Consider the following 25,080-nt stretch of genomic DNA (forward strand, 5'->3'; position numbering starts at 1 on the left):
AGTGATTTGAGTGTAAATTTTAACCTATTTTTGTTTCAAATTTTAACTTATCTTGTTTGAATGTAGTATATATGAAGTAAATTAAGACATGAAATAGAATAAAGCAAAAAATTTAAATGAGAATTTGCATTTTTTTTTTCATTTGCACTCCATTGCTTTTATACTAATACAAATAAAATTGCACTGCAACCATATACAGCCTTAGGCTCAATTTAGGAATAGTGCAAATAAAAATATGTAACAACTACATACATTGCAAATATAAAGTTTAGAAATATTATATTCAAGCTTTTGCACATTAAATAATATAACTATTTTAAAGTTTGATGACAAAAAAAATGTTTTGCACTGTATTATTTGCAATTTTCCCAAACAGAGCCTTAGTACCCTGAACTCCCAGAAATAAAACATTGGTTTATTTTGGAAACCGTATATTTTTTTTTCTCAGGTTTCCTTCTTAGGCCTGAACTATAGCAAAGGTGGATTAATCAACAAAGAAGAAAAGGGAATTCATTCTCAAATTTGACTTTTCCACATAGGTGCCCTATATTTTCGGGGTAAAGAGAGATCCTGAGCTTTCAAATGTGATACTTGAAAATCCTGAACTCTTAAAAATAGACATCCTAATTTATTTTGAAATTCTTATTTTTCTTCTCAATTTTCATTTTCAAGCCTAAACTACTATAAATGTTGATCAATCAGCAAAGAAGAGAAGGTAATTCATTCCCAAAGTCTAGCTGATTGTAGGTGAAAGTGTCAATTAATCTGATGAGATTAAGTTGAATGGGCCTACCCGGATTTGTGTAATTAGATGAGATTAAGTTGAATGAGCACTTAGACTATCCCTTAAAATACCTCCAGCCCACCGTTCAAAAAATAAAATTAAAAACCACCTTTTAACAACTCTTTCGGACCATTTTCTATGGTAGCTGAATCCCGAAGCCCAAGCTCTATGTTTTAAAACAACCCTTATGATGGGCAACTGAGGAGCATAGGATACCATGGGATTTAAAATTATATACCGTAGAAATCACCACATCTATTAGGAACATACTGTATTGAGAAAAAAAAAAAAAAAAAAAAGCAGTAATTGGTGGGCAGACGTCCAAATCTTTGACATAAGTTGAAAGAAAAAAACAAATGAGGGAAAGGTGTTTTGTTTACATTCCGTGACGTGAGAATGATATGAGATGCATGCATGGCTCTGGGAATACCAATGTGGCAATGCCCAGTCCAATGAGGGGTTAAATCACCTACATACAGCCAAGGTCGATCTTCTTGTCAACTAACTGATTCTTACACCGAAAAGTGTAATTACATCCTTCTGCTCTTCCCGCGGTGGGCCTGGTGGCAGTTCTGGTGATTCCAAAATCGTGGGTGTCTTGTCATCCTCCGGCAACTTGCTGCAATATTCCCTGTCCGACGACCCAAACTCGTAATTCGGTGGCAGAGACAAACCAAGTTGAAGTTGAAGGCCCACATGCATCCCCATCAAACCTGCAGAGTCGACGCCTTGGCTTTCATTGTACTCTACATCAATCATGCAGAACGTAGGCTCCTCTCCGAAACAACCTTCCCTCCTCTCGCACCTGTAGAATGTAATAATGTCCTTAGCCTTGAGTTTCTTTTCCTTAACGAATCGGCTCCAACCCCTGGTAAATACGAAGCTCTGGCTACTTTTCCAATAGCAGTATCGAAACTTCCACGACTTCATCCACTTGTCGTAGAAAACCAACTGAACATCATCCACCCCACTGCCACCCTGATCATGATCATCCTCTTCCTCGGAGCTATGTTCAGGAACCGGAGGAAAGTATTTGACGGCATATTTCTTTGGAATAACAAGCCTGTTCAGCTTCCCCACATCGCTTGGTGTCAACTCCTTTTGGAAGAGTTGTTGACGCAAGAAACCCCTTTCATTGTTGACACGACCCCTCACCAGGTTTAATCCGATTTCGTTGTCCATCCCTAATGACCGAGTCCTCACATATTCCGCGAACTTGGACTGGTAGGTACCTTCTTTAATCATATTCAACACCGATTCCGTGGTATGGAGTTCCTGAAAGGTTGGTTCTAGTAGACTGAGGTTCGTCCATGGGAAGTTCCTGTGAGAGTCTCCGCCTCGTAACTTGATGGCTGCACTGTCGTAAGCCATTGCTGCTTCCTTCTCTGACTTGAATGTCCCAAGCCAGATCCGTTGGTGGTTGGTATATATTTGGGCTCCCCAATGCCCGTTTTGCTGTAAGACGACTCCTTTGAATCTCACGGAAGAGGTTGGATTATTATCTTCGTCATGTCTTCGACGCTTGGATGGGCGGAATGGGTTATTGCTGCTGTTTGAATCCGAACCTTCGGCAAGTGCACTGATTCCAGTGTCTGAAATCATGCTTACGATTTGTTCTTCGACACCGATCCTGGATGAAAAGTAGAGGTGATGATCAGATGAGAATAAATATTGAGCATTAATAATTTCTATCTATCAATAAAATATTACGGAGAAGTACGGATACACCCGATGCTATATATAGGAAACTGCAGAAAGAAGAAATTAACCCTCGAAATGCTCATTTCAATAATTCTACATTGAAAATGGCCAAATGGGAAAGCAAGCCAATGATAAAAAGTATAAAACAGTGTTGAGATGGAAGTGAAGAAGGATGTAATATGCAAAGGATGATAATCTGATTACATTGAATGAATAGAGAAGAAGTGAACTTTAGGGTTTAAAACCTCACATGAAACGGAAGCTTAGCTTGGAGAGAAGCAATATGGCGTTATAAAGGAGAAACAACCAAAGGACGACTTGAGACGAGAGCAAATTGAAGGAAAGATTACGATATTCTGGCTGCAAATTAGCGAGAGAATGTGGCAATCATCATAAATAGCAGAGATCTTGTATTGAATGAAAAAGGAAGTTCTGTATTCGAATTAGGCTAGTTTTGGAAACTAGGCCAAATTAGGTCGAAGTTGACACCTCCCTTCTTACACAAACCGAGTGGCGGTGTCTGAAGGTAGGCAAAATAGTTAATTAATTGTGCTAGAAAAAAACAAAACACCTAAACTAATTTACGAAAAAAAGGTTCAGTATAATTGGGTGCCTTTAAAACCGTCCAGATCGAATCAACGTAACGGTAGTATTCAATCTGACGGTTTTAAAGCCCAGCCTCATATGCGGAACCTCCTACGATCGAATTCACACAAGTCTTCGCTGGTTCTGTTTTCCTATTTGACCTCGCTGTTCCGTGTTCCTCCTGCTGCTTATTTTGGTGATCAGATAACTAAACAATGTAATATTTCTTGTTTTTTTTTTCTTCTTCTTTGGTTTTCTATATATGCTGTTATTTAGATGCAGGTTAATTATTGTACTTCCCAATTTTAGGTAGAAGGGAAGAGGCGCGCCATTTAATTAAGCACGTATGATTGGAATAAATTTAAAACTTTTGGAATATAATGGATATCCGAACCTGCAGGTAACAAACAGTAATGGACACATTACAGTTTTTGTGGATTATGCCATCAAAGATCAAACCTCAACACTACTTGAGTTCTGAAGAGGCACAAAATGAAGATGTGCCTAGCGTTGTCTGTCACGAGCAGAACGAGCAGGTCTGCTTATTTATTTATTTATTTTCTTCACACTAGAGACACGGTGGTAAGTAAAGAAAAGACATGTTGAAGCAGATGATGTAGGTTATAATTCATGAGAAGAAAATGCGCTAGCTCCTTCAATCGTTTACTTGATAGATAATTAATATACTTAGATTACGTAAACTGAAGTGAAGTGGGCAAGGTTTGATTTTTTTTGAAAATGGGCAAGGTTATATTGTTACATGCATACAGAATCTCCTCCATTAGTCTACAGAGTTGGATATTTTAAGAGTCTCTCAACAAATTTCTGAATTGTATGTTTAGAATGTAAGAGTGATGATTTTAGGACCTATAACAACTTCATCAGAAGACACAAACCTTAAACTTAAAAAGTATTCTAATATTACATAAATTGTATCAATTCTATTTTTTTATGCCATGCACCAATAATAACCCCCCCCCCACCTTTCTCCAAATCGGCGGTAATGGTGGAGAAAACCAGAAAACCAGCTAACATACCAATAAGCCACTCCTCGGATGCATGGTAATGCATTACTATTTTCTTGAACACCAACAAAATTCGACCAAAGGTCAAATATATTACAAATTTTAATGGCAAATACATATTTTTTTTATAACTGTTGTCCTTAAAAATTTATAGATAAGTGTTTCTTTCTACTATACTTTTGTGTAATTAGATTAGATGTGTGAAAGATATATAATGTAAAAATATAAAAGAAATAAATAAAGGGTAAAATGTAGATTAATTAGTACCCCAGTACGTACTTTGATATGGTGTAGTCCTTGTATATCAAATTGTCCAAGAAGGAAAGGTGATCAGATACTGCTTTCATTGTATATATTCAACTTTGATATGGTGGAAATATTAGCTGGGGATTTTTCCCCTGCTTCTTCTGTTGTAGATATGCGGTGCCATTTCAATAGACTAGATGGGGATCATTAGGTTAAGACCATAGATTATCTGTTACGTAGATGGTAGGGTTAAAGGGGGTAGTGCGCATATCATTAGAAAATTTGGAATTAGGAGCTAGATGGATTGATTGGTAGAATTAAATGAGGTATTTATTGCAAGGTTGGAAATAGTTGCATTATAACATAGCTGCATTCTGCAGGGGTCTAGCCTCCTAGACATTTTCATGTACAGCCATTAGTTGGACCTCTCCAAATGTAACTACGTACAAGCTAGAAGTAGTAATGGAAAATTAAGGTTTCCCCTAGTGGAATGAACAAGGCTAAGCATGACTACTACACCTCCATCAGATCGATCTATGCCAAAGTTCAAGAATCATGAAATATCTTCACCGGCTCCTTGACTGCAGGGAGTGGAGCAGTGGTTCTAGTTATGTCAATAATCTAATGTACGTAACTCAAGCGGATCATTTCGACATGAGCCAACTTCTTGCTCTAGTGAACGAGGACTCCTTGCAACTGGGTGCATGCCAACCGAAGAAGAAGGAACTATGTCCAATGGTTGTTGTAGCTCACAGGAAGGAAAGCCAACATCAGACATTCAAAGGACAACCATACAATGAGGCTGCATCTGGGGATTTTTTTTTTTCAACATAAGACTCTATACTCTGTATAATATACACCGATCGAACTCACACGTGCATCTGCATCCCAATACAAGAAAAAAGCTACAATATTAATGCAATCTAGAATTAATGAAGTTGAAGCGTCGACAATTAATGAGCACCTATCTATTGTATTGATAGATATCATATGCATGGCTGGAAGGGGAACTCTAGCTAAAAATAGTGCGTGGTTGAGTTGAGACTTGAGACCCACGTCCACGTGAAGCGAAAGAACACTATTCTATATTTGTGGTGCAACGTGTAAATGCATGCATGGGAAATCTGTATTGTTAGCTCCAAGTGGAAGAGGGCTTGTAATTATAAGATGTGGATTTCAACTGCATGTGTTGGGTAATTTTCATTTGTTCATTTCCTTTGTTGGCCTCTGCTGGTTTAATTAATTTTCGTTAAGCTTGGGGTTCCATGGTTTCAATATCTTCTTGATCATTAATTTAACATCATATCGTTCCATTCTTCGAATCGTTTTCATATTTCATAATATAGGAAGATGAGAGATCAAGATCAGCAGTCTAGGGATTTTTACGATCTTTGTGCTCAGATCCACAACGTCCTTCGATCTCCTCCACTGCCGATCCCATATTCTTCACTTTCTGCGGTAATGGCACCGTGGGCTTGGCCATCGTTTTCACGGACACCAATGACAACGACGACACAGGTCTCACCAGCTGGTTTTGCTTCGCTGTTTCTTGGGATTTCTATTGCTTTGATGCTTTGCGGTTCGGTGACTTTCTTAATCGGATTTATGTTAATGCCTTGGGTTCTCGGTTTTGTTATGGTTTTTAATGTTATTGGGTTATTCTCCAATCTATCTGGAATTGGTCGAGCAATTCTCTGCCCTACTACTCCCACCTCATCCCCTTCAAGGAAAGACTTGTCTGGTAACACATATCCTTCCTTCTCTCTCTCTCTCTCTTGCTAATTAATTATATATCCAAAAATAAAAAACAACAAAACAAAGCCTTTTGATTTATTGATATGTAACTCCACCTTGAATTAGATGAAATGACCCATCAATATATCAAAGGCCTTGATTTTCCATGACTTTCATGGGAAATGCATGGTTTCTTTATTTCTTATTGTTGTCTTTCCACGGCCATGCATGTTTTAATCTGAGTTTTGTTTTTTTTGTTTTTTGTTGATGATTAATTACATTTCCTTTCTTTGATATCGATAATGGAATTATCTAAATTGAACACACGATGTTACGTGCTTGCTTGGTTGGAAATTAATATTTATTGTTCCATACAATGTACAATGGCCTTTACAATATGATAATTGCAGGAAACACAAAACAAATATTAAAACAGAGATTTGTGTTCAAATAAATATGACTGTCAAACAGAAGTAGCTTTAATTTTATGCTTTATGACTTATTGTTTAGTTTGTAGGAATAAAATATGATCATACATACATCTCAATCTTGATCAAAGAGGCCATTAATATTGTCTCTGCATTCTACTTTGGAGAACTACGAATAAACAAAAAAAGGGTAGTTTTATTTCCTTTGTCACCAATTAACCATATGTATACACAGACAGAGGCAAACATCGATCGATCAAATTAATTAAGATGAAGCATTAGTAATCTATACCAGGCATGCATGATTGCTTATATTTGATGCATCCATGCATGCATGTGCTTGTGACTGATCATTCCCCAACTTAAGGAGCAGGACTAATCCATAAAAGTACTTAATTTTCGTATCTTTTTTCAGGTCAACGTAGCCCTTGCCGAAGTTGCCAGTTCAGTAGATGAAGGGTGAAGATTTGAAGTAGGTTTCGGTGGACATGTTGCATTTGAGCAAATGCATGCAATAACGTAACTTATTATTTGATGATATTGCCCAATTAATCACAGATTTTGAATCGCAAAAGCAAGGCCCAGAGAGTATACTACTATATCATATGTATCACTCTCATGGTCATGCATGCGTTGTGGTAAAAATAAAATAATGCTGGGTTCGACTCGACGGTGTTGGTGAATGGTGATGGGGTGGTCATGGTGATTATAATTTTTTTCTTTTCAAATCAAACCCTGGAAATGTTTTCAGTTGAATGGATGAATGGAGGAAGGTTAATTTTTTGAGAAATGTTTCGTCTGTTTTGTCTTTGTGTCCTAGAATCCCCTCGTCTGCTAATATTCTGATCTCAAGATTTGTCATCTGTGTTCTTTAATGCTTAATTTGCCACCTCATCATATTCTAAATTCAAGCAAGAATATAGTGGATTATTATTTACATTTAAATTAACATCCTTGGCTGGGTCCGGGTGCCTGCACGATCTGCTTTCATTTAAAATTTAAAAGAAAATCTTAAAGGGACGACTGTTTACAAATTTCACTGAGTTAACGGAGGGTGGCAAAACGAGTTGAAAGAAGGGTGGTTTAAAAAATAGGTAAATTAAAATGAACTGTGGGGTCAGTGACAAATATCTCCCTGAACTTTTATTTGTGACAAATATCTCCCTGAACCTTCACTTTGTGATAAATGCCCCTTCATTAGAGTTTCTTAAGTTAATTTAGAAAAAGATTCTATGAAGAAAGACATCATGTGAGTGAAATGAATCAAGAATTCAAAAAAAAAAAAAAAAAAACTATGCCAATGAAACGATTCTTGTTATTTTAGCTGGATTTGTTTGGAGGAAATTACGGTTTCTTGGTCAATTAGGGTTTAAGAGAAAAGGTTAAAAAATAAAAAAAAAATTTAGATGGACATTTAAGAAATTTAACACATTCCGTCATCTGACTTAACATTTAGGGGAAAGTGAAAGATCAAAGTGTCTTTGATGCAAATGAAAATTCAGATGAGTATTTTATCGCTGACCCCATAATACAATGGGCTATTTGTAATTTACCCAATAAACACGAGGATAACTAACAAAGGTCTGTTTATGAATTTTAGAAAACTTGTGCATAATTTTAATTAGTATTCTCGAGGAACTTCAAGAGAAGCTTAAATATCTATCCCTTTCTCTAGTGGTTGTTACACTTCACCCCCTTGCAGAACCTTTTGGCAAATACAATGTACGCCCTCCAAAATTGGGGATAACTTTAGCTATTTGGGTCCGTTGATAGCTTTTATGTACGTTCACCCATTCATGCCTATGTCTATACTTTTTGGTGAAAAATATAGAGGCAATTACTATTTTACCCCTCTCATGGCAATATAACATTCCCGATAATGTTTTTTGCAGAAATCTGAAATTACAGTCCCCTATAGTTTATTAGTAGCTCCCCCTATAAATCAATCACATCCTCCTTGTGGATTTGGCATCGATACGGTTGAGATTCACCCCACCTGTACAGTGGAGTTAAGAATTCTATCAATTCAGCCCACTCAGAATTCTTAACCCCCACCATATAGGTAAAATGAATCTTAACCGTGGATCGATGCCAAATTTACATACAAGATTTATAGGGAGCTACTAATAGACTATGGAGAACTGTAATTTTAAATTTATGCGGTGGAGTGCAGTATACTTCGAAAGTTTTTTGCCCAAATTGTGCATGGAACTCTGCACCAAGAATTTGGAAATTTATTATATTGCTGACTGTCTGAGGTGGGCCCTACGTTAACAGCCTAATCCAAAGCTTAGCCCTTCCATGTTTTATACACTATTTTATTCACATCTATGTGGTAAATTGCATATACCCTATAAATGTGCATATGGCAAAAGAACATGTCCTACATATATACCACGTCATGCCCACAGTTATCTCATGCACTTAGGAAGGATAAAGTGCAGCAAACCCAACTCAAAACAAAGTATACAAAATTACCCTCCAGAAGAATCATGCTTCCAAATATTGTACAATTGTCGAGTAACATGCCCGCATAATGAAGATGAAACACTGTTCACTTACTGAAAAGATCACATTCTCACAATATATCTTTTGGGGAGTTCTTTTTTTGAATTTTGAGAGAGGGGAAAGTTGGTTAATGAGATTTTAGTTACCATTGACCAAGAATACCATATTCTCTTTTCAGATTAATGTGGGGACTAGGGAAGGTTTATTTTTCTGGATATCACTTATCCGGGTAAGTGACACCCATCTCCTACTTAGGTAAATAACATTTCCACTTGGGGGGGGGGGAAAGATTTCAACACTTGAATGGGACAAAAATGCCCCATTTAATAATTGATTTTTATGGCTAAAATGGTTATTTTTTTTACTTAGGAAATAAAAGAATATGGATAAATACACTTATCCGGATAAGTGTTTACCAAGAAAAACTTACTAGGTAAACTGCATTTACCCGAATAAGTAACTTAGCTGGTTTTGGGAAAATATAACTTTTAGTGCTATGGCAAATATGGGAAATAAAATAATAAAATATTCGAATAAATCACCTTCCCCCACCCGTAAAATATCAGGAGGTTCCTAACTCCATAAACATGACAAAAATGGGCTTGGATCAAGTGGAAACCTACTAAGGAAAATGGTATTGAGATCCGCTTTGGTACTTCCAAAAAATTGGATAACAATCGCCGATCGTGCAATAGGATGCATAGCCAAACAAAATGATGAAAAAGTCTTACAGGATTTATTCATTTTTTGTTGGATTGATGAAAAAATTATTTTTGGTAGTAATGGAGCACGATCTAAATGCTCTTAGCTAGAGGATGATCTGGAACTTGGTTACGTAGCGAGCTAGTTCGATCTGCAAAACAATGAAGCTCAGAGAACCCGAAGTGGCTAACCCAGCGAGGTCACTCCATTACTTAAGTCAGTATTGCGAGCTGAGAGTTGAATGATAAATGTACTAGTGAGCAAATAATCGCACGTACATTGATCTTAGGGTTTGAAGTCCTTATATAACTGAGTTGCTGTGGAACTCACGAAACAACGGGATCCTCGGCTCGCGTGGTTAGGATCCGTCCACCCCGGAAGGGAGGTAATGTACTAGTTAATGAAGTCTATCACTACCTTTCGATCCGGGCAGGATGAGGATAAGGCTTTTGGTTTCGTGGCACGATCCCGAGAGGTTTAGAGTCCATTGGGAAGCGTCTAGAATCAAACACGTGTCACCTCGGTACATGGGCGACAAATTGGCTCTCGGTTCCGAGATGAATGATCACCCGAGCTCTCGATCTGCTAACGAAGCTCTCCTTGTTGAGTTATCATCCTATTGGCATGTTGCATCCACGTGTCCCTTCTTTACTAGGTCGGGCCAAATTACCCTTCAACAATTGCCCCCACTCCCCGGTGTACCAGGGGTCTCGACCCGATGCGGAGAGTTCACGAAAAGCCCAAGTGGATTTCGCATGATGACCAGATGGTAGAGAGGGCGGTTGGTGCTACAGTACGTGTGAGTTTCTTAATCATACCCTCATACGCGTAGCCGTAGGCTATGAAATTTCCCCTCCCTAGATAGGGTTTTGGTAGGACGAGGAAACAAAACCAATTTTTATCGTAATCAGTTGAATTGTTCTTTTGTTTTCGCTCAGCATTCTCTTCTCTCCCTGTTTGGTTCAGACTTCAGACGATAGGAATTAGAATCACGTGAAAGAGGACTCTGATTCTCAAGGGAGGGAGGAGAGGGAAATAGGGGGGAATGGTCATTCCCTAAGATGGAAAATTTGCCATGCCATTCCACAGTTCTGATTCCATACCCCCCTGTTCCTTCCTGAGAATCAAGCGGTCTTAGCCACCGACGTACATTTGATGTTGTCTGGAATGTGGATATATAGATAAGACGCACAGTACTAGAATAGGCTAAATCAACATTAATTTATGCAGCCCTCAGTATTAGTATAATGTGGTGTTTGGTTGCACAGAGAAATAACTAAATAAGAGAGAAACAGAAAGTCGAGGGAAGTTACTTTCTGTTTCTCTCTCATTTTCCATCAAACCAAAAAACAGCCCAAGGAAATTATAACCGGAGGAAATACAAGAAATCCGATACAGAAATTGACTGAAAGATGTGCAGTATATATATATATATATGATCAATAATTTAGCGGATAAAAAAGATTGGAGATTTGAGAATGCCTTTAGCACTTGAAATTTGAAGAAAACAGGGCAAATAAAAGTATAGATGTTATAGCGAGGTTGCAATCCCACTATCAAACAAAATCACACAACACCCACAAAGCTACCATTTTCTATCACAAATCGAGTATGATTTGCGAGATGAAAATTAAAAAAGAAAGCAAAAGCAATTCCATTAACAAAAGAAAAAGGAAACACGTACTGATGTAAGTAGTGGAGTTGTAGCAGTGATCAAATAACAAGTCAAAAGTTGATAAACAACAGGGGTCCCTCAAAATCAAGAACGACAGGAAGACAGCAGAGCACATACCGAGAGAAAAAGGGGGGGAAACGGAACGAAGCTAAAAAGAATAACAAGAAAAGAAAAGCGAGGGTTAATAATTAGCCAGTATAGATATGAACACCGATGGCAATGAGGAAGATGGTGATGAGAGCGAAATAGATGACGGCGTGGACCAATATGGACACCCCACTCGTCTGCATGTTGCCGAACTCCACTATTCTGTTCCTCCCAGGCAGCTGGAACACCAGCCCCGGCGTTAACAGCACGAACAACACCACTGCTATCACCACTGGACCCCAATCTGCCATTCTCTCTCTCTCTCTCAAAGCGAACGAACCAGCTACTGCGCACACAGAGTTACGAAGACAAGAATAACAGTCCACAAAACGGAGAATAATCCCAATCGGCGATTGTAGCGATCAGAAGAGGGAGGGAGGAACTGTGTTCGCTCTTTCTTTTTCTTTTTCTAATTTTTTTTATTCGTTTTTGAGCAAAAAAGGACAAAGGAGATGGACAAAAGCATTGGAATCGACACCTGTCGACGGAGATTGGCGCAAGGGGAAGAAGCTACCGACACATCTGGGCTCTGGGGTCTGGACACAAGGCGAAGCCACCGAAAGGACGGCACCGGCTTGTCTCGAGATTTGGACAGGTGGTGCCTGTGATTGTGAATGTGATGTTTCAGTTCCGACTTCATTATCACGCTTCAAATTTTCTGCTTTTCTTTTCCTGCTCCAACCTCCCTCAGGCCGCAACGCATTATCACGTCAATTCGAGTTCGTAGAGACAATCCTAACCGTTGATATGGATCATAAGATTTTAACGGCCACCAGAAATAGGGAATATTCCACGTGATGTATTATGATTGACCGCCTCGCTGGAATTGGGAATAGGGGATGGAAGTGGGGCCCAGCCCAGATGGCCGGGAATTGTTGTGTATTGCGAGTCTTGCGACGAGTTACACAAAGAAATCGGCTTCCGTCAGGGCACGCTCGTGCTCATACCGTTTCAACCGCTTTTGCAATCAATCTTACATTTTACATTGGGAATACCTTCCAGAAAATAAAGAATAAGTACGGAGATATTCTTAATTCAAGGCTGGTAACCGTAAAAGGCCTCTCGAACGGATCGTCTGCGTTTTGGAGTCACGTAAAAAGAGAGTGCATTCAATTGATTGCCGTCACTCGTCGTCACGTAAGTAAAATGACCGGTAAGCGTTACTAAAATCCGATTTTAAAGTGAACGAGTTCTCCTGCATCTCAGCCTTGAATTTTGTGCTTTGTACGAGAACGTAAGCCAACAAAGGGCGTGTGGTAAGGATTGGTAACCCATATCATATGATTTTTACCCAATTTTTTGAGAATGGAATGATTCTTGATCGTGCATTGATGTCAAAATCATGGGATGAGATTTACAGAGGGTTACTGGTAGAATATGGGGTTCAGAATTTTGCATACTTAACCCGTGATTTTTTTCATATTGACATTTCTAAAATACATTCTACCAAAGAGGTTTTTTTTTTTTTTTTTTGTGAAATACACTTTTACTCCACGGCAGAAATCTGAAATTACAACCCTCATACTCTATCAGTAGCTTCTTATGTATCGCATCATCAATCTACAGTTAAAATTCATCCCATCTATATGTGGGGCTTAGAATTCTAGGTTAGGCTGAACAATCATTCTCCCTTTTCATTTTATAGAAGAAACATGGATGTGTTGGTGCTACACAAGCCTGAGGTAGCACGTCCCCAAAAGTCTCCCTTACAAATAGCTATTAAACCACTCGGAGAACTAAATGCAAACAACTTAATCTAGAATGAGCTTCATTACCAATCCAGTTAGTCGTTTGATTCGTCTCTCTGAACACGTGTCTGTAGCTTATTCGTCCTTCCACCTAATCCTTCAACTTTAGGCAATCTTTGATGATATTCCTTAGGTTTCAAGGAGGATGGGTCTGGTTCCTAAGACAAGAGATTACCAGCTTTGAGTCCCCTTCAATAACCACCACCTCCGCCTCTCTAAAGTTTGCCGCTAGGTTGTGAACCTCCCAAGCAGTCCAAGCCTAATCAAGGCATCCTATAACCACAGTTAGAATCTATGGGTTCACATATGATGCCGAAAAGACATGATACTTGAAGAACTTACAACCAATCAATTAACATCATAAAAGTGATAATCAATTAAATGGATTTTTATCAAAATTCATGGAGGGCTGTGATTGGTTAAAGCTTTTTCCCTATGATGTATTTTTGGCAATGGTAGACAGAACATTAGAAAATATGCAACCAATCAACCAGTCCTACAAAAGTGGTAACCAATCAAGTGGTTTTTTTTTATCAAATTCACAAGGGCTTTGATTAGTCAAAACCTTTCCGACATCATGCCTTCTTCGCATCATAGATTTTCCCCCTTATACTTATATCTCTTGAAACGACAACCTAGGGCTATTTTGGATAGGAATTGGGATTGAAAAAGAAACAAACAATCATCTTCTTTTGTTCCTCTCTTGAAACATTGATCCCCGGTGGTTATTATTAAGAATAATCACAATATTGGGTTTATAATTCTGATGATTACTAATTTGGAACCCACTTGGGTCATGATGAACCATCACCATTGAATAAATCAAGGAATGACCTAGAACCAATGTTTTAAAAATTAACCCAAAAAGAAACTACTTCTTTTGCCTTTGCTTAATTAATCAGCAATTCAACCATTTAGGTCAAATAGAGCAAGTCATGATGTCATAAATAAAAATATAAAATAGTTTGGAGGTTGGACTTTACAGCTTGAATTAGTTAGTTTGAGTGTTCCAAGCAAATTTGCTAGAGGAGGACCTTGGTGGAGGGAAAATGAAGAAAGTGGGCATCATCCAATTTGAGTATTCTCCGTTCTCCCTCATCCTTAAGATGACAGTAGAGTCCCTTCACCCAAGGAATGGAAAAAAGAACAATATGTTAGCAATATGAAAAATAGCAACTCATAGTCGTTATAGCCTTACAAGTATTACCAAACACTTGACAAAATAGTAATGTCTTGTCTACCCTATTCCTCTTCCTCTTAGCAAGAAGTAGTAGATGGATCACGTGGATGTTAGATAGTGTATGCCCTAAGCTCCAATTAGATTGATGTATACATACATTTATTGTAAATGGATAAAAGTATATTATTGTTTCAAACTGACATTGGTATGTTTCTATGAAATTACCCCTTAAACTATATACTTATGAGAATCATGTTAGTTTAGAATGTTCTCAGCCACTGGATAGACTTTGAGAGTTTATCCTGCCAAGACTGACACTAATGTGCTGCCAAAGAAGTTGGGGCAGCTTGTCTCAGCTGCTAGGATTAAACCTAAAGCACATGCAGTGTGTGTTTGGATGAAACATTAAACACGGATCATTTTTCAGTTATGCCATAGACCTTGGAGATTGATGGACAAAACTAGAAAATTACACATAACTCCTAGACTTGATTATGGTACTACAATAAGTGTTGGATTGGATTGTCGTTTATATGCCAATCAATGAGATCCATCAAGGGTCAAAACCTGAATATGTTGGAAAAGTTTGAGAATTCATCTAAATGGGTGATCATAGTGATAGGATTGGGCCCTTTGTCGGACAAAGTGAACGATGGAGCTTACACTCTCACTAATGGAAACCTAAACTGTCGACAATGGATTTCAACTGTATTTGATATTTGGTTTTGCAATATATATATATATATGTGTGTGTGTGTGTGTGTGTGTGTGTGTGTGTGTGTGTGTGTGTGTGTGTGTGTGTGTATGTATGTATGTATATATACATGTTTTATGAAAAATGTTTGTAAAAGGTTTTAATTCTTATGATCCATCAAATCAGAGAATGTGACACTACACCTTGCAGTCAGGGGAGAGGTCATTTCCTATCAGGTAGTGTTTGATCATTATGGACCGAGAGGTCCTTCCCTCTCAACAAATCACCACACCCATGCATCGACACACATTTGCTAGAAATACAGTAAAACAAACATTGAATAGAGCTTTGCTAGGGCTTTCAAGATGAGAGAGAGAGAAAAAAAAAACATTCGATCAATACGAGAAAGAGATAGGGAGAGAACATCAAACAAAACTTTACTGTGGGGTGAAGGATTTTTTATAGTAGGGGAGAGGAAGAGAAGGAGAGCAGGAGGAGAGAGACTGATTTGAGAGAAAGGAGATTGTGCAATAGCTAATCTTTCATCTTAGTAAAGGAGAAGAAGAATATGGGTAAAGTTCCTGTTTTTGCCACAAGGAAGAGGAAGAAGATGAAGAAATAGAGAGAGAGATGTATGTAGAAATGTTAGGGGTTATGATTAGGGCTTGTGGAAACTTATCTCATCAAAGTTGAAGAAAGCTCTGTCTTGACGGAGAGAGACAAAGGGAACAAAAACAAAGACAAACAAGAAAGCTCTCAATGATGTCTTGATGGTGTTGCGTGTAAAGGAGGAGAAGGCTCTCGAACACTGGTCAAAATTAGCACATTCGGATTGTTATCACGTGAGACTGTAGATCTACTCGCACAAGTGGATTCCATTTGCTGCACTGACAGAGCACCCATTTCGTGTGTGTGTGTGTGTAAGATGCTCTAGTTCTAAGAGATGGAGATGGTTTTAGTGGTAAAAGGGAGCATAGGTGTAGAATTGGAACCCATATCTAAATTGAAGTAATAGCAACTCCAATTGACTAACCACTTGACCTGTTATCACTATTATGCTACCGATTGATTGATTATAAGTTTTTTTGGTATCATATTCAAATTAAAAAAATTATAATTTTTTGTTAACTTTTTTACTGTATCTAATGTAATTATTTATTTTTAGAATGCATTTTCTTCATTCTTTTCTTCATCCAAACACAGTCAAGGGCATTATTGGCCAGTGATCAATTATATCTTTTTTGTTGGTAAGTGGGTATTGATGTTGTGCAATCTGGTGCTCCTTGCTAATAGACATATCGGACGTCAAACCGTACGGGTCGCCTAGTTGAGCTGCAAAACAACAGTATCAGAATGTCCATGTTACTTTATCCGGGGTGTGCACTCTGATGCTTAAGTTAGCGATGAGTTATGAGAATTGGAAAGCTTGAAACCAAGAGAGCTATTAGTGTTGAATCACATGTACCTTCTTTGAAAAAGGGGACGCCTTTATATAGGCTAACAGCCGTGAGCTCTACAAAGCATGTCCGGATTTTCTAGCCCGTTTGGTTCAGAGGTGGTTTCACGCCCGGAGATAGGCTCCAAGTAAGCGGGTAGTGCTTACCCGGTTGCGCCCGAAATGGGCAGGGCATTAGTTAGCTTCGTCAACATGGTGTCGTGATCGCAGGGAAGTCAAAGCCGACAGCTCGCTCAAAGAGGAAGTCGCCCATCGTGTCACGCATGCCACTAGCTAAGTCTCTACTAGGTCGGCGGAGGCAGGTCACCTCTTACGCCAACTTGACATCGGTCGGTTTATCTATAGTCCAACCTATCGAGGTAGGACTGAGGATCTATTAGGTCGGTGGAGGCAGGTTGTCTCTTACACGGTTACACCGACTTGACGTCGATCGCGTATCTACGGTCTGACCTACCAAGGTGGGGCCGAGGAGTCTACGACGGATGCGAAGTATCTGTCATGCTCCCAAAATCTGCTCATATGGAGTTGAATTATCATCTGACAGTTTTGTGAAGCCACGTCATTACGTCACTAGAGTGCCAAATCATCCCTCATCAGTTACATAATTAAATAACTATTATTAGGACTAAAAAAAGATTATGGGTATTATTTTCTCAAATAATAGATATTTCAAGAAATAATAGAATTAATTTCTCAAAAAATTAAAAAAAAAAGACTATGGGTATCTTTAGGACTGAAAAAGAAAATAATTCAACTTTGGTTTTAATCCCTTAACAATTCAAAAAGCACATTGGCTTGGAATTGCCATTGTCAAGACGATATTATGTTGGCACGATGGTATCTAAGTCGAATAATATTGGATGAGGATGATTGTTAATGAGCTCTTCGCACATGGCTTGTATCCCATCCCCTTTCCCTTAACCCCTCACCCCCTTGGTGGCGGCATCACATGGATTTGCTTATGTTCAAAATCACTTAAAGTTGAAGGACTACACCATCCCATTTACAGTACACTTACACATCAATCCCACTACACCATCTTTGGAATAAAGCATGAAAGATATAATATTTATTTACTTTATTGAAATGAAAATCCAACAATCAGTGTGGTTCATATATATATATATATAGTAAGCATACGTTCATTTGGCATGTAATAAGATAATGATTTGATGATCCTCCCCCTTTTCTTCTGTTTAGTCAATTCATTCATCCCCACCTCACAAGCAGATGAGCACAATCATATATTACTTGATCGGGATTCGGGGTAAAGCCACCCTTGCAATGCAATGCAGGAAACCCACCATCGTTCCACCTTTTTTAATGTCATCTCTGCTTTAATTGCTAGCTTTTTGCAAGAGCTCCTCCAGTACCAGTGAGTAGCACCTTTATTAATGGCTAGGAAAATGCAAGGAAGCAGTAATTAATTAGGACTGAAAAGAAAAAAAAAATTGACTCTTGTTTAATTTAGCATCCTCCTATCCTTCTCTGTTAAGGAAAATGCTCTCGCTCTTTATTCACTACAAACCCTCATAAAAAACCGTGTTATGTTTAAGTTATTAGCACTCAAACTTTTGGAACTAAACTGTGGTATGCTTGATTCCATCGGGAGACAGAGATGGCCGCCGCAGATTGGGGACCGGTTGTTGTTTCATTGGTCATATTCATATTTTTATCACCGGGGCTCCTGTTTCAACTACCGGCAAGGGCAAGGGTGGTGGAGTTCGGGAACATGTGCACAAGCGGAATCTCCATCTTGGTACACGCCATTATTTACTTTTGTGTACTTACTATCTTGATTGTTGCCATTGGCGTGCACATAAACGCCCATCGATGAGATTTAGATGATCTTTATTATCGCACACACTTTGTAGCCCTTTTGTTTCACAAAGCAAGCAAAGTTCACTTGGAATAGCTTGTGTTTCGTAGAATTTCAGGTGTAGTACGTCTTGTTTACGTCTTTCCTTCCTTTTGGTTTTCTCCCACGCACCCTTCTTTATCTTCAATGTTTTTTTTTTTTCTTTTTTTGTTATTTTGACTTTTAATTAGTGCTTAATAGCATATGATATTTCACTCTCACTGCAAATTTACGAACAATAGATGTAACCTTTATTCCTGAGAATCACGATGATAGCGCTTGGATTCAGATTCATATACCAAGGATCTGGATCTCAAAATGCGAATCTGTTTTCCAAAACCGCTTCAAGAAATAAATTAGCATTTCTTTGTGTAATGTACCACTTAAATTGGGTGCCAAAAATAAACTCTTAGGCGCGCGCGCATGGGACCCATTATGGCAGGCCTTGATCTTGAAGCCTTACAGTTGCGGGTACCAATTTTTGGTTTAGACTTCAAAGCTCAATGCTTGAGCTAAAACTATTCCCAGTTCCACCAGCACTTTTTCAAAACTACACTAGGGTTCTAACTTTATCAAACCACAATCCTAATCTTAATCCTAACCTATCGTCATCCTGATTATTGAATTCACTTGTTACCACACTCATGCATATGATAGACATTACTTTGATTATTATTACCTTGGTATCAGCTTATGGGCTGGATCAGCTTGCCCTATGCCTCAATTTATTATAAATTGTGTTAGATTTTGCAAACCCAACATCAGGTTAATTTCTTAACCTAACTGAACCCTATTTTTTTGTGGTGGGTTTTTTTAAGAAATTAATTAACAATTGATATCGCTTATAACTAATTACATGAAGCAAGAAATCGACCTCATCAGTTAGTGTTCTCTCTCTCTCTCTCTCTCTCTCTCGCTCCTGATTGTATTCGCCTTCTTGGTTCGTTTCGCCCGCATTGCACTTGAGGCTGTAAAAATTTATAACTGCTCTATTTGTTTACAGTGCAAATTTGAACCACATGCAAATTTTGCACTCAAAAACTGATGCAAAATTTTCACAACATACCTCCCCGTTCCAAACCAGAACTTTCACTCATCTCATTTGCATTCTCATGCATACACTTGCACTGCAGACAAATGGAACCTAAGTAGCTGGGTGGCCCGTACTCATGTTCACCTGTGTGTGCGCGCGCTTGAGAGAGAGAGAGAACAATAGACTAATATATGGTCAATCAGCTAGAGACTTCACCAAAAGGCTAGCTGGCACCTTACAACAGCGGTGATTCATGGTATCAAATAGATGGTTCAATCAAGACCATCCCACCATCACCCGGAGTCCTGAGAGCATCGTTAAAACTTGAAAGTATAAACTTTAACTACAAGTGAGGGGAGAGAAGACCCACTATGTATGTACATAGGCGCCCCATCAGGAAGCTTCAAAATGAAAATTCCTTAAACGAGTAGACAATTATTGATATTTTGATGATGTGATGCTTAATGACGCCTATGTATCATAAATGCCCTCATTAAATGTATTTTTTAATTTTGAAATCACACAAGTACAAAACGTTTACTGAATAAACGTAAACGGGGCCAATAGATAGGAGATAAGGTGATCATTAAAACGTGGGTTTTGTCATAATTCTCAGTTGGGTCACAAGCGTTGATAGACTGTTCTAAGTTCTTTATAGGATTCCAGCCTCTTAAAAAAAATACGAGCACAAGCAGAATTTGGCATCCAAAGCCCCTTTAATTGGGATAAGCATGGCATGAAGCATCTTTACCTTTCCCTCTTTTTTCTTTTTGCCTTCATCATTAATATGTTATATTATATTGTTGTCATTATTATTTTTGGTGCCTTTGCCACATAGAAGGCTTCCATTCAGAATCCCACTAGTGATGCTCGTTGATCGAAACCTTATTCCTCCCCTTTAGTAAATTTAACAGGAGCAAAAGCTGGTTCCCTGGCGTATACGAGACTACAATGAAAGATTGGGCTGCTCCAATTATAGCCATGGCTCTATTTGCATTTCTCACGCCAGGAGTAATCTTTCAGATGCCAGGAAAGCAACGACCCATTGATTTCATGAACATGAAGACGAGCCTGGTCTCCATCTTGGTTCATGCCACGCTCTATGGCCTGCTTCTCATGTTGTTCCTTGTTATTCTACATGTCCACCTCTATGTTTAGCCAAGTCTCAAGTGTTTTAATTATAATCAGACCATGAGAGAGTTTCCAGGTTGTATTCTTCTTCCTCCACTATTCACAGCCTCAAGCAAAGTCTTGGGCTTTCCCCCCCGTAATTGGTACTTCTCTGTCCTCTTACTTTCACATATTTTGTTACAATCAGTCACTATTACACGTTTCTACAATAAATAGAAATACGGTAATGTGTTTTTTACTGTTATATTATCATTTGAAGCTTGAGTTTGAGTCTGTTCTTGTTAGGCCTCACAGTTTATGCAGATTCTTTTATTATTATTCAGCAGGATAATCTCAGGGAGACGCTCATAGTTTGAGTTTAATGGACAATATTCCAGTAAACCTAGCTAAACGCTGATGGTATTCATTCTCCATTGTTTGTCAAGTGAAGCTTTCATTAATTTGTTTATTTAGTAAAAAAAAAATCTATGTTCTTGACAAACAGGAAATGTTAAAATACAATACCATGAGTATGAAGCTGGCTAGGGAAGTGACCAAAACTTCAGAACCAAGATTCCTGCTCTTCCATGTAAAAGAAATTTTTGGTAGATTGATCAGCCACTCCCCAGCTTGATCCTAACCAAAAAAGTTAAAAACATAAAATAAAATTGCACCATACAGGATTATTGCAAGCCTTGGTTCATGCAACACATCTCTGTAGAGCCCAAGTTTCTGAACTTTACTCTTAAAGCATCTTACAAGCTGATGCTTGTTCTAAATATAAAACCAAAAGCATAGATAATGAATCCGTTACAGATAGGTAGGTACACATAAATAAGAATATAAATTAAATTGAGGAAATTACATAAAAGTAACTTTGCATCTCAATATATATAAAGTTTGGTAGCTCCCTAAATTGTATAAAGAAATCACCATCTAGAAAACAAAACAGAAGAACTTCTCCAAAATTAAAATATTATCACTACAGAAAGATGGACTGTAGAAGTGCAACAAGTAAAACCTAGTAGCAGAACTTCTCCAAAAGTCAATAAACTACTACTTTTATGCTGGCGAGGAATTTATGCATCAAGCCATCAATAACACACCAAGTGCATTTGGTTGAATGAATATGCTCACTAATAGGATTTTCAATGATTATGAAACCACAAATAAGTTCTACATATTCTGTTTGCTCATGGAACTAGGTTCAAAGTACTATTGTGGAATTCTTTCCATAACAATAAGCGGAGGATGAAAAATTAAATGCATTGGAGCCAATTACCGTTGTATGCAGTGGCCTTCAACCAAGCACATTTGGGTTAATAATGGTTCTAAGTTTTATATGCTTCTATGCAGTGCACTCAGGTCAAGTCTAGATTGACAAACAGTATAGTAAAGCTTATCATACCTTAAATGTCATCCTTGTTTCTTGATAGACAAGCAGTAAGCACTTTGATCTAGTGTAAACAAGACCATAAAAAATGAGACATCTGACAAAAGTAATATTTAGAGACAAGGAGAAGAGAAGTATCAATGAAAACCAGAAGCCAAGTTTTTACCAGTTTTCCATCAGGTTCAGTCCACTAGATCCATGAATTGTTTCTGACTTGTTCAATCATTGGAAAGAAGAAACAGCAGAGAGCTGCAATCCTGAGAACTTCATGGCATATCAATTTATCAATTTCTTTGCAATAGTGACAAGAAAATAATATATGGGGATAGAAACATTGTCTCCATAACAGCATGTAGGTGATCTGTAACTGCTTGAGAATGAGCAGCATATCGTCCCCGAACTCACCCAACATTATGAACATGAATATCTTTAAAGAAAGAGAAAACCAAGTACCAAACTACAGAAACCACAAAGAAGTCAAGAGCTACAATCTCTTACCTAGTGTGATTGGTGTATTCTACAAAAGTCAGCCTAATCTGTTGTTCTACAAAATAACCAAACCAAAGATTGATCAGCATCTGATAAAACATTTTAAATCTAACTTGGACAAGGAACTTGAAAACCAAAAGATAAACTCCAAGATAGAAGCATTCTCCAGGCTATGCTTGAGTCTGAACCCCAGTCCATATAAGAGATATGAAGATCCAATATCTTTGCATTAGAAACTAAATGAATAAAGCACAGAAAACAGAGTAGTTGAAGAACAGAACTAAACGAAGTTCGGGACTTCGTGGACAATGAATATGATTAAAGCATGTAAAAATTATCAAACAGTATACAAATTCAAAAATACACTGCTATAAAATCACTGCCAACAGTTGTACCATGATCCATTTATTGCATTCCATGTGGATCCTCATTCCTTAACATGGATCCTCATTCCTTAACATGAACCGGTCATTACAAGCCTTTAAGACAACAACACCACACCTCCTATTGCCTCCATTTCAAACAAATAACCCCCACAAGCATAAACCAAAAGATCTCCTAACACACACACACACACACAAACCCAGCTTCGTAGCACCAATATGCTACTAGTAAATAAAATACCGATACTGTGATTTTTGTCAATATCACCAACCACACAAGTACATTTTGGTTAATCTTGACATTCTAAATTTACTACAAAAGACAATAAACTCATAACTTAGTTTATGCAAATTCTTTAGACCTCTTAGTTGAGTGCTTTCTTACCCTATCAATCCTGCTCCCGGATTCCTTTTTACCTTGGAGGACTAAAATCAAAAGACATAACGGAAAACATAATAAGCAAAGCCCCATTAAAATTACAGTTTACAGAGAAGCATTACTTAATTTGAAAATAGTAAGTTAGATGTAATGCAAATGCGTAGATTTTCATCTTCTCAGCTAGCTATTCTAGCATAGCATCAGAAATACAACAACCGAACAGGAATATAATTCAATTCAAACTTCCCTTTCAGCAGTCAAGGTCAAAGAACTTCCCGCCACGATCGATCCTGCCTTCTTAATAGTGGGCTAATAGATTTTGTCTAAATCAGAAACGAAATCATAGTGAACATACTCAATAAAAAGAAGCTAACAAGTCTGCTAGCACCTTCCGTCAAACAACAACAATAAGGATAAGGATATTAGCCCTTTATATAATAGAATGGTGGAGCAGAACTGGTGAAGACGACCCCAAATTATTAGTATGTATACGCACTCAATTGAGGATAACCGCAGGGTTATTTGATACAACACCTTAAACTAGAGGCAGGTGGAAGCAAAATTGAGGCACATCCATGAGTGAATTGAGTCCATCCAAATAGTAGATTTGTTCCCATTCGGAACTTGTAGAATGGTAAACCCTATAATTAAAATTGAAGCAATATAAACCCCATTTTGAGAGAAAGTTTCCAAGGAAAAGCCGCCACAAAGGATAGAAGAAAAGGAGATCACAAACTCCACAAAATGTTTCGTATGCTAAGCTTAGGAAAAAAACACATAGACACAGAGATACTCTCCGCCAAATCAATTAAATCGTTTGTAGCTTACAACAACATATCAGTCCTCATTAGGGCTTATTACAATGAACAGAGAAATGAAACAACAACAATACAAAGCAAATTCGGAAACCCTAGATCCGAAAGGGACGAATACGGAATACCACCGTGTGGTGGGTGGTGTGCCGACTGTCGGAATGTTTAAGAACCAAGGTAGACGTGGATTCCAATAGCTAACAAGAAGATGGCGATAAGAGCCAAGTAGAGAATGGAGTGAACGAATATGGATACACCACTGGTTTGTAAGTTTCCGAATTCAATGAATCGGTTCCGACCTGGTACCTGAATCAGCAACCCCGGCGATAACAATACGAACAGCACCACCGCCACGAAAACTGGGCCCCAGTCCGACATCTCCTTCAGTATTCTGTAGTTACACCTTCTCCGACAAAGAGAAATAGTAATAGAAGAGAAGACCCAAAGAAGTTAACCACGGAACCAGGAAGCAGACACACTCTTAAAGATGAGTTGGATACCTTCATTTCATCCATTAGCTTGAATACGAAGGAGAGTAGGAGACACATACGTGAGTAGGGAGTAGGGACCATCTGTAAAAGTAAACAAGGTTAGGGAATCAAGTCATCCAGATTCAATTCCCGCCGTCCCATTTCTATCATTCTTTCGCCACGTGACTGAGACAGTAAATTTGCTTCAACATTTCTACCAAAAAAAAAGAATTTTGCTTCAACATGAGAAATCATGAATATACACTTAGAAGAGTGAGAGAGAAAACAAAAAGACTCAAAAGGGCCTTTTGAACATTCAGCTAAACAAAGGCCTTTTGTTTTGGGGAATGCCAATGTCATTATTGTAATTTTGTAGTATGATTTTTCACAATCTTGATGTTTTCTTTTGTTACTCCCCCAAAAAACTTAACTTACTCTTTAAAGGGAGGTAAGTAGTCGAATGTGCTAAGAACGTTTAAAGGTTAAGCACAAAATCCCCTCGATACTAAATTGTGTGCTTGTGCTTGCCACCATTTTAGG

General features: G+C 38.1%; 4 protein-coding genes and 1 long non-coding RNA gene across 5 annotated transcripts; 2 read left to right on the forward strand and 3 right to left on the reverse strand.

The window, feature by feature from the left end:
- Positions 1-1,104: 1,104 nt before the first annotated feature.
- Positions 1,105-2,408, reverse strand: LOC104591998 (AP2/ERF and B3 domain-containing transcription factor At1g50680-like). The gene has a single exon (XM_010251144.2). The coding sequence runs from the start codon at positions 2,384-2,386 to the stop codon at positions 1,286-1,288; it is 1,101 nt and encodes a 366-aa protein (XP_010249446.1). The 5' UTR covers positions 2,387-2,408; the 3' UTR covers positions 1,105-1,285.
- Positions 2,409-5,519: 3,111 nt separating this feature from the next.
- Positions 5,520-7,245, forward strand: LOC148791978 (uncharacterized). Its single transcript, XR_016068628.1, has 2 exons — positions 5,520-6,082; positions 6,919-7,245. It is a non-coding gene; the product is annotated as an uncharacterized LOC148791978 (long non-coding RNA).
- A 4,098-nt stretch (positions 7,246-11,343) lies between these two features.
- Positions 11,344-12,120, reverse strand: LOC104591752 (uncharacterized). The gene has a single exon (XM_010250749.3). The coding sequence runs from the start codon at positions 11,784-11,786 to the stop codon at positions 11,577-11,579; it is 210 nt and encodes a 69-aa protein (XP_010249051.1). The 5' UTR covers positions 11,787-12,120; the 3' UTR covers positions 11,344-11,576.
- A 5,792-nt stretch (positions 12,121-17,912) lies between these two features.
- Positions 17,913-20,887, forward strand: LOC104591754 (uncharacterized). Its single transcript, XM_010250751.3, has 2 exons — positions 17,913-18,372; positions 20,419-20,887. Exons 1-2 carry the CDS (start codon positions 18,161-18,163, stop codon positions 20,660-20,662), a joined length of 456 nt encoding a protein of 151 aa, XP_010249053.2. The 5' UTR covers positions 17,913-18,160; the 3' UTR covers positions 20,663-20,887.
- Positions 20,888-24,020: 3,133 nt separating this feature from the next.
- LOC104591755 (uncharacterized) lies at positions 24,021-24,598 on the reverse strand. The gene has a single exon (XM_010250752.3). The coding sequence runs from the start codon at positions 24,446-24,448 to the stop codon at positions 24,236-24,238; it is 213 nt and encodes a 70-aa protein (XP_010249054.1). The 5' UTR covers positions 24,449-24,598; the 3' UTR covers positions 24,021-24,235.
- Between the last annotated feature and the right edge of the window lie 482 nt (positions 24,599-25,080).

The sequence above is a fragment of the Nelumbo nucifera genome, chromosome 4 (genome assembly GCF_055504915.1).
Source record: "Nelumbo nucifera cultivar China Antique chromosome 4, China Antique-T2T, whole genome shotgun sequence".
Lineage (NCBI taxonomy): Eukaryota > Viridiplantae > Streptophyta > Magnoliopsida > Proteales > Nelumbonaceae > Nelumbo > Nelumbo nucifera.

Bases quoted from the DNA above. Each gene is read 5' to 3' on its own strand.
- LOC104591998 (XM_010251144.2), bottom strand. From the start codon at position 2,386: ATGATTTCAGACACTGGAATCAGTGCACTTGCCGAAGGTTCGGATTCA.
- LOC104591752 (XM_010250749.3), bottom strand. From the start codon at position 11,786: ATGGCAGATTGGGGTCCAGTGGTGATAGCAGTGGTGTTGTTCGTGCTG.
- LOC104591754 (XM_010250751.3), top strand. From the start codon at position 18,161: ATGTTTAAGTTATTAGCACTCAAACTTTTGGAACTAAACTGTGGTATG. The intron at 18,373-20,418 runs GTACACGCCATT...TAAATTTAACAG, and splicing joins CAAGCGGAATCTCCATCTTG to GAGCAAAAGCTGGTTCCCTG.
- LOC104591755 (XM_010250752.3), bottom strand. From the start codon at position 24,448: ATGTCGGACTGGGGCCCAGTTTTCGTGGCGGTGGTGCTGTTCGTATTG.